At 37.8% G+C, this 10,353-nt stretch overlaps 1 protein-coding gene across 1 annotated transcript in view; it reads right to left on the bottom strand.

Annotated features, from left to right (window-relative positions):
- The window catches only part of mrpl39 (mitochondrial ribosomal protein L39), an 11,643-nt gene extending 4,291 nt beyond the window's left edge, over nt 1-7,352 (bottom strand). The window contains 5 exon segments of the mRNA XM_082163987.1: nt 61-128; nt 2,699-2,798; nt 3,437-3,576; nt 5,315-5,521; nt 7,165-7,352. Coding sequence (XP_082020113.1) covers nt 61-128; nt 2,699-2,798; nt 3,437-3,576; nt 5,315-5,521; nt 7,165-7,201 — 552 coding nt within the window. The 5' untranslated portion in view covers nt 7,202-7,352.
- Between the last annotated feature and the right edge of the window lie 3,001 nt (nt 7,353-10,353).

Raw genomic sequence — 10,353 nt, 5'->3', positions numbered from 1 at the left:
GGAGGATTTCAGATGCATGTTAATAACTGCTGATGTCAGATATTAATAACCAGTTCTGACCTCTGAAGGAGTCCAGGAGTCCAAACGCGAGTCCAGAACCAGATCACAACAGAACGCACCGGCGGTCACTGCAAACACAACCGGTGAACACTGAACATCGTCTCAGTATCACTGCTGACACACACACTCTCTGTACGGGTCTCTGGGTTCGATACGCATGTGTGTTTGTTCAATGACACGTGGAATTAATGCTTGATATACAATATTCAGGATACTCCCGAAAGAGTCATTCTGTACTGTAATGTCAGTGTGATTCATTCACACTATAGTCTCGCATAGATCTAGTCTATAGTCTCGCATAGATCTAGTCTATAGTCTCGCATAGATCTAGTCTCGCATAGATCTAGTCTATAGTCTCGCATAGATCTAGTCTATAGTCTCGCATAGATCTAGTCTATAGTCTCGCATAGATCTAGTCTATAGAGCTAGTCTATAGTCTCGCATAGTCTAGTCTATAGTCTCGCATAGATCTAGTCTATAGTCTCGCATAGATCTAGTCTATAGAGCTAGTCTATAGTCTCGCATAGATCTAGTCTATAGTCTCGCATAGATCTAGTCTATAGAGCTAGTCTATAGTCTCGCATAGTCTAGTCTATAGTCTCGCATAGATCTAGTCTATAGTCTCGCATAGATCTAGTCTATAGTCTCGCATAGATCTAGTCTATAGTCTCGCATAGATCTAGTCTATAGTCTCGCATAGATCTAGTCTATAGTCTCGCATAGATCTAGTCTATAGAGCTAGTCTATAGTCTCGCATAGTCTAGTCTCGCATAGATCTAGTCTATAGTCTCGCATAGATCTAGTCTATAGTCTCGCATAGATCTAGTCTATAGTCTCGCATAGATCTAGTCTATAGTCTCGCATAGATCTAGTCTATAGTCTCGCATAGATCTAGTCTATAGTCTCGCATAGATCTAGTCTATAGTCTCGCATAGATCTAGTCTATAGTCTCGCATAGATCTAGTCTATAGAGCTAGTCTATAGTCTCGCATAGTCTAGTCTATAGTCTCGCATAGATCTAGTCTATAGTCTCGCATAGATCTAGTCTATAGTCTCGCATAGATCTAGTCTATAGTCTCGCATAGATCTAGTCTATAGTCTCGCATAGATCTAGTCTATAGTCTCGCATAGATCTAGTCTATAGAGCTAGTCTATAGTCTCGCATAGTCTAGTCTATAGTCTCGCATAGATCTAGTCTATAGTCTCGCATAGATCTAGTCTATAGTCTCGCATAGATCTAGTCTATAGTCTCGCATAGATCTAGTCTATAGTCTCGCATAGATCTAGTCTATAGTCTCGCATAGATCTAGTCTATAGTCTCGCATAGATCTAGTCTATAGTCTCGCATAGATCTAGTCTATAGTCTCGCATAGATCTAGTCTATAGTCTCGCATAGATCTAGTCTATAGTCTCGCATAGATCTAGTCTATAGTCTCGCATAGATCTAGTCTATAGTCTCGTATAGATCTAGTCTAGAGTCTCGCATAGAGCTAGTCTATAGTCTCGCATAGATCTAGTCTATAGTCTCACATAGTCTAGTCTATAGTCTCACATAGATCTAGTCTATAGTCTCACATAGATCTAGTCTATAGTCTCACATAGATCTAGTCTATAGTCTCACATAGATCTAGTCTATAGTCTCGCATAGATCTAGTCTATAGTCTCGCATAGATCTAGTCTATAGTCTCGCATAGATCTAGTCTATAGTCTCGCATAGATCTAGTCTATAGTCTCGCATAGATCTAGTCTATAGTCTCACATAGATCTATCAAACTATCATAAGAGTGTAATGAGCTCATCTGTGGACGTGATGCCGGTTAATCTCAGATCTGGGTCAAACATCCACATCTCTATGATCAGATGCTTTCTGAACCGAGGTTCTCTCACCGCTGGCATTTTTGTTGTTTATTTTGTTATGCAATGCGATTCACTTCGGATAAAAGCGTCTGCCAAATGCATGAACGTAGATGTATGAAAACTGAACAGTTTCCCAGTGCTGTACAGAAAACATATCAAACGTACGGTACCGAAGAAGCATTATTTTGTAGCGTTATGTATGTTATCACATTGGACTAAACTTTACTTCTCATACAGGGTATAACAATCTCCTAAAGAATAGTAATAACAGTAACTACCCTAACCCTATAGTAAGTGCATGTAGATAATTAATATTACTCAGTACTTCAATATATAATAACACTGTAACAATGACACCTTAAGATAGTGTAACTGAATTTGATCATTTTTGTACTTATTAGGGGTTTTTTCCACCTTGTTAAACTAGCCGACAAAAAATTGGATTATACTAAATTTCTTGTTATGCTCTATATTAATGCCAAATATTGGACTCAATCTTTTTATCCAGTTGTTTTCATTATTTTTGGCACTGAGTGATCGCAGGCCTCACTGATCTGAACTGATGTTCAAGCAAACTTGTGTGAACTTTATTTCACTCAAAAAACTGAGGAACTCAAATCAGTGTCCAATCAGATCAATACAAATGTTTTAATAATAATAACTGTGCTAATTGACAAAAAGATGGAATCCAATATTTGGAGATAATGGAGCATAATGAGAGATTTACAAGCGATTCAAAGCCCACATTAGGAAAAGGAAGTGTTAACAGGATCAGTCCTACCTGGAACTTCAGGAAGCTTCAGCAGCTCGACGCTAAAGTCGTCTTTAAACGCTCCGTCGAGCACATGACCCAGGAGAGACGCACAGGAGCGCCAGTACGCCTGACACACACACACACACACACACACACATCAGGTCATTACGCCTCAGTGATAGATGCTTTAGAATCATTAATGTGTCGATTATGCTGAAAATTGTAACACTTTACAAAAAGATCTCAATATTTAATGCATTAACTATCATTTATAAGTTGGCATTGTGCACAACCAAAAATGTATAGTTTACTATTGTCTACCGATTTCTTGTCAGTATCCACATTATTTTTAACATACGAGCATAACTTGAATGTACAAGGCTTCCAGATATTTAAGCTGTGCAAAAATAACTTGTTGCAAAATGATATTTGTCATAATAATTTTTTAATTATTGTTTTTAAAAAGCATGTTCCTGTTAATCTTGAATCAGAATAAGTTCCTCTTGCAGCATCTCTTCTCTTCTCTGATGATGTGGGCGGGGCTATAACCTGTCACTCACATGACATCAGCCAATAGCAAACCACGACCATCCAATCAATTCTCCACAGACACAATCAAGCCCCGCCCACATTTGTTCTTGTTCCAGAAGCGTTTCGCTCGGATATACGACACAATAGAGGAGAGAAGACCAGTGTAACTTCACTTTCATGATGAGTTTGACGAATGGAGCCTTATTCTGTAACACACCAGACACAAACACTGACCTGATTGACTATCTGAGGGTCTTCATCTTTAAAGGTGAGGAGGGTGAGGTCACAGGAGCGGGTCAAAGGTCGATGCATGTGCCACGGTTCTCCGTCCACCAGAGCCAGAACCGAACTCTTCACGTGCCACTCCGTCAGATCTGACACGAACAGGAGAGAGTGAAACACCACGGGAAGTGTTAAAAACGGACAATGTTTTCACAAATCACTGATTATTTACTACATAGTGAACGCCATGAGGCTTCAGGTTTGTAAGGACAGGGGACTTTCTCTGGGGACTTTAGCATGAAAAAAGGCACTAAATCGCAATATATGTTACTCAGCATATTGCAAAATGTTAAAAATGGCAATAATATCCAAGACGCTGGTGATTCCCACTAGAGATCAACCGATAATCGGTTTACCGATATTTTTCCAGATATTTAAGCAACCAAATAATATTGGTTTAAATTTGCAATAATATGTTGATTTTAACCCTTTAGAACCTGAAGCTAAAATAGGTGTTTTTCACATAATTATTTAGATTTTTTGACTGTACAATTCTAAAACTATGTGTTATCTTCATGTGCAAGGTGTCATCTGTTTCAGAGAAAGATTAGCTTTCAACAAATTACAGTTATTGACCATTATTGTGTGTGGTGAGTTTGTAAATAGAATTTAAATAGACAAAAAAAAAGAAAGATAATAAATTTACTGATTTTTATTTAGAAAAAAACTGAAAAAAATCATAAACGAAAGAAACTAACACTTTAAAGTTGAAAAATTAATTATAATACATATATATATATAAGTCTTTTTTGTGACATTGGGTTGCACAGTTTTCATTTAGGACACTTTCTTTCATACACGCACACATACACACACTCATAGACACACACACATACACATGCACACACACTACATGCTTAGATACGTGAAAGAGTAACGGCCATCCGCCTCCCAAGTTTCATTAAAAATCATCCCAATCCCCTCTTCTGCTGTCTAACACTTCTTTCGCCATGTATTTGTTCGTTTCTTTTATTATTTTATGCAATCCGAAACACTCGAACCTGCCGCTCGTCGTATCACTCTGTTCAAATCCTTCCTTCCTGCGCCGAAAAGCGCATGTTGTCTACTGTCAGGGGCAATTTGAATGGTTTTGATAGTGCAAACGGTTGAAGATTTACAGGCAAATGAATACAGCTTGCTGGTGTGTGTCGGCGACGACACAGCCGGTTCTAAAGGGTTAACTAGAGATCGACCGATAATCGGTTTTACTGATATTTTTCTCAATATTTATGCAACCAAATAATATTGGTTTAAAATGGCAATAATATTGGAGACGCTGGTGATTCCAACTAGAGATTAACCGATAATCGGTTTACCGATATTTTCCCGATATTTTCCTCATAATCGGGTATAGAATTTTTAATATCGGATTCACCGGTAAATGGCGCCATCTTTTGTGAGTTTTGAGAATTGCGCCCAAGATCACGATTAAAGCGCTGCGTCTGCGGAGAGGCGAGTCAACAACGTGTTCAAAGGTAAAATATCTCACCCTACTTAATTAATAAACATTATTTAACATAACAGACATTAATGCACAAATGAGATATGCAGTGTTGTTGTTATAATTATGAAAAACAGAATAAATAAATAAGTTTTGCTTCTATATATCAGTTATCGGGCACATAAACATGCAAATAATTGATATCGGTTAGAGAACATCAATATGGGTCGATCTCCTGACACACTCACAGCGTGTCATAATTATCAAAAACAGAAATAAAACAATACATAAATATCGGTTATCGGGCGCATAAGCATGCATGTAATTGTTATGGGTTATAAAGGATGTGTGTGTGTCGATCTCCAGCGAGTGTGTTGTGAGAGACTCACGGCGTGTGCAGCTGTGTGGCGTGGACTGGCCCCGGTTCATGACGAGCAGCGCCCCCTGTAGGCCGGGCCCTCGCAGGGTCACCTCGATCTTCTCGGTGCGCGGATACAGAGACCGCTGACGCTTCTGCTCCTCCGAGAACTGAGCACTGCGACGACTGCGCAGATCAGCAGACGAGAGACGAGCAGACGCTGCGCTCGACGCCAGCCCTGCAACACATACATTCAGCACAACATTAGACTAAACTATAGAGAGAGAGAGAGACAAAGTAATATACACAACATTAGACTAAACTATATACAGTACAGGCCAAAAGTTTGGACACATTACTATTTTTAATGTTTTTGAAAGAAGTTTCTTCTGCTCATCAAGCCTGCATTTATTTGATCAAAAATACAGAAAAAAAAATGTATATTGTGATATATTATTACAATTTAAAATAATTGGTTTTCAATTTATTATACTTTAAATTATCATTTATTTCTGTGATGCAAAGCTGAATTTTCAGGATCATTACTCCAGTCTATCACATGATCCTTTAGAAATCATTCTAATATTCTGATTTATTATGAGTGTTGGACACAGTTCTGCTGCCTAATATATTTGATGAATAAAAGGTTAAAAAGAACTGCATTTATTCAAAATAAAAAAATATTTTCTAATAATATAAATCTATCACTCTTTATCAATTTAACACATCCTTGCTGAATAAAAGTATTGATTTATTTCAAAAAAAAAAAAAAAAATACTGACCCCAAATGACTGACCAGTCGTGGATATTGCTGTTACAGAAGATTTCTATTTTTTTATTTAAATTTTTTTTTTTTTACTTTTTATTCATCAAAGTATCCTAAAACAGTTTCACAGGTTATGAAAAAATATTAAGCAGCAGAACTGTTTCCAACTTTGATAATGAATCATCATAGAATGATTTCTAAAGGATCATGTGATAGACTGGAGTAATGATCCTGAAAATTCAGCTTTGCATCACAGAAATAAATGATAATTTAAAGTATAATAAATTGAAAACCAATTATTTTAAATTGTAATAATATATCACAATATTACATTTTTTTTCTCTGTATTTTTGATCAAATAAATGCAGGCTTGATGAGCAGAAGAAACTTCTTTCAAAAACATTAAAAATAGTAATGTGTCCAAACTTTTGACCTGTACTGTATATACATACACACACACATTATTGTAAATAATGTAATAAAATATTATACTAAACTATACACTATATTTCGGTAAAACTTTACAATAAGGTTCATTAGTTAATATGAACTAAGAATGAACAATAATTCTACAGCGTTTATTAATCTTAGTTAATATTAATTTCGACATTTACTAATACATTATTAAAAATTAAAGGTTGTATTTGTTAACATTAGTTAATACACTGTGAACTAACAATGAACAGCTGGATTTTTACTAACTAATATTAACAAAAATGAATAAATACTGTAACAAATGTATTGCTCATTATTATTTCATGTTAGTTACTACATTAACTAATGAACCTTATTGAACAGTGTTTCCAGAATTTTAATATCATAATAAACATACATTGAAATTAGTCGTCAAAAAATTAGATACTCTGTTAAATGAGGTGTGTGTGTGTGTGTGTGTGTGTGTGTGTGTGTGTGTGTGTGTGTGTGTGTGTGTGTGTGTGTGTGTGTGTGTGTGTGTGTGTGTGTGTGTGTGTGTGTGTGTGTGTGTGTGTGTGTGTGTGTGTGTGTGTGTGTGTGTGTGTGTGTGTGTGTGTGTGTGTGTGTGTGTGTGTGTGTGTGTGTGTGTGTGTGAAGGTCAGTAGTTTGATCATCTGTGTGTTTTATCATGATCGACTTACGGCGCTGAAGAATCTGACAGACTGTTCGAGAAGCCATGAGCGGTCACACACAGACTTCCGTCGCAATATGAACTGATACAATACAAACGATACAGAAATGATTTCAATAAACCCGATAACTGTCTAAAACCAGCGACATGCTTGTACAGTTTCCGGCTGGAGGTGCAGCGATAATAACAGTCCGTGCGAACCGAGGAGACCGGCGTTTAAGGTTCCGCTCTGAGTGACTGACGTCAACAAGCTCTATAATAGCTACAGTTTTCAATTACAATGTATAATTAAGTATTATCAAAGGAACTATATACATATATGTAGAATATAATAGGCTATATTGTATAATATACCATTAATTTGTTTCAGAAATAATTGCGGCTTTATGTAGGCTAGTTTTTGCCTTCATAACATCAAACCTTGTTTATAGAAATGTAATTTTAAATCTAGACAGTTTTGTAGTCCTAACACTCCCTCTCCTATGAGATCTCCTATGAGTAATTTATGAATTGTTAAACACATTGTTAAACACAAACATAATACATCCTTATAATATATATTTACAAATAAATAAATAAAAGCAATATAATTACTTACAAGTATTAAATATAAAAATATATAAAAGCAAATTATGACGAATCAAATTAAATTCAAGGGGTATTTATATTGTAATATATAAGATGCATTTCCAGCGAACAGGGAACGTTATATAGTTTTCAGCGGCCTCTAGCGGTGATGCTTCAGATTGCAACCAATCAGTTTACAAGCGAGTGCTCGTGCGCGTGCTCGAACTCATGAGCGCGCACTCTGGGTTCCTTATGAAACAGTCTACTATAGTCCCTGTTGGTAAATCTAAACATCCCAAATCATTAAATAGCCCTGACCTCATTAGTTATGAAGTCACTGGAAAAACTGATCAAAGCTGAACTGCTGAAAACTAGTGAACACCTGATGGACCCTCTGCAGTTCGTGTACAGGACCAAGAGAGGGGTTCAGGATGCCACCATAACTCTGTTGAATTACATCTGCAAGCATCTCGACAGTCCAAACAACCATGTCAGATTGATGTTTGTGGATTTTACATCTGCCTTCAACACTATTCAGCCTCATCTACTAATCCAGAGACTAAGGGATAACTTTGGTCTGGAAGGTAGTATTGTTGGCTGGATCTGCAGAACACAAAGAGTCAGAGTAAATGGCCAATTCTCTGATCTATCTGTAACATCTACTGGCTCACCACAAGGGTGCGTTCTCTCTCCTTTGCTGTACATATTGTACACAAATGACTGTCGTAGCATTGTTGAAAACCGTCATATATTGAAGTTTGCGGATGACTCAGTTATAGTGAGCCTGTTGAATAGCACTGAAACTTCGCACGGTCCTGTGATTGATTACTTTTTAAAATGGTGTCAGGAATCTTTTTTATCCTTAAACGTTTTAAAGACAAAGGACATGTGCATTGATTTTAGACGTGTTCAGCCTTCCCCTGACACCACAGTGATTGATGGTCAGACAGTTGAATCGGTAGAGTCTTATAAGTACTTAGGCACTTTCCTCGATAACAAGCTGACATTTAAGAAAAATACTGACTCGATCCATAAGAAAAGCCAGCAGCGTCTTTTTTGTCTTAGAAAACTATCTAACTTCCAGGTTGACTCTACTTTGATGACTTTGTTTTATCGTTCTTTTATTGAGTCTATTATTACGTTCTCCTTTGTTTGTTGGTTTCAATCCTTGAGGGTAAAAGAGAGGAACTTACTGAACAAGGTTGTTAGTGTCAGTAGTAAAATTATTGGGCTTCCACAAGAAACTTTACAGGATCTTTACAAAAAACAGCTGTTTAAGAAAGCAAACTCCATCTTGACTGACTGTTCTCATCCTTTATATCTACAGTTTCAGTTTCTACCATCAGGTTCATTGCTCAGACTCCCATTTGCTAAAACAAACAGATTTAAACACTCCTTTGTTCCGTCTGCTGTCTCTCTTCTAAATGCCAGGAGGGTAAGGTAGCTTACACATTATTGAATTTGATCAGAATGTGCATTATGTCATTTGATCATATTATGTGTATTTGTGTTTGTAAGTTTGTGTGCTCCTATGCTGTGAAACTAATTGCCCCACTGGGGGACAAATAACGGTTTTGAATTGAATTGAATTGAATAGTCATCCCTGATTGGTCTTAACCCCAGTGACGGGTAGGTTTAGGGGCGGGGTTAGGGGTAGGCCATCGTATGATTGGTCTTAACCCCAGGGACGGGTAGGTTTAGGGGCGGGGTTAGGGGTAGGCCATCGTATGATTGGTCTTAACCCCAGGGACGGGTAGGTTTAGGGGCAGGGTTAGGGGTAGGCCATCGTATGATTGGTCTTAACCCCAGTGACGGGTAGGTTTAGGGGCGGGGTTAGGGGTAGGCCATCGTATGATTGGTCTTAACCCCAGTGACGGGTAGGTTTAGGGGCGGGGTTAGGGGTAGGCCATCGTATGATTGGTCTTAACCCCAGTGTCGGGTAGGTTTAGGGGCGGGGTTAGGGGTAGGCCATCGTATGATTGGTCTTAACCCCAGTGACGGGTAGGTTTAGGGGCGGGGTTAGGGGTAGGCCATCGTATGATTAAATCTCTGTATATCTCTATGGCGCTGCTGTCCAGGAGTTATCAGCTTTTAAAGTGGATTTACTTAATGTAAAGTTAACGAAAGTTATCATGAGGGCTGTAATGTTTAAAGCAGATGACTTAACAAGACTTAACAGATGACTCATGTCAGTCGACCGAGAAGATTTTAAAACGAGCCGTTCATTAATAAACACGCAAAATCGCTGTGAAAATACAGACCGGAAGTCAAAAGACAACGAGCGCAGCGCTGAAAAGGGGCGGAGCTACATAAGGTCAATAGAGAGCCTAAGTCCCTCCCCTTCCGGTGGACCACCATGGGACCTTATTTCGGAAAAATATTGTATGGAAGTCAATGACGAGAGACAACAAATATTTTGATCTCGTTTGAATTGTGCCCTGAATTACACATATGATGTTTGTCAATTTAAAAGATACATTTTAAAGTTAAGAAAGTCGCAGTTTGATGTAAAACTGTAAAAAAGGTATAAGACTGTGAAAATACGTGTAATTACAAAGACTACAAACCCAAAAGGCGCACATGTGACGTCATACCTTTTCTCTCAGTGAATGAAGCGAACTTTACTGAAGCT

The sequence above is a fragment of the Leuciscus leuciscus genome (assembly GCF_965113295.1).
Source record: "Leuciscus leuciscus genome assembly, chromosome: 3".
Classification (NCBI taxonomy): Eukaryota; Metazoa; Chordata; class Actinopteri; order Cypriniformes; family Leuciscidae; genus Leuciscus; species Leuciscus leuciscus.
This window is presented reverse-complemented; position numbering and strand designations above follow the sequence as displayed.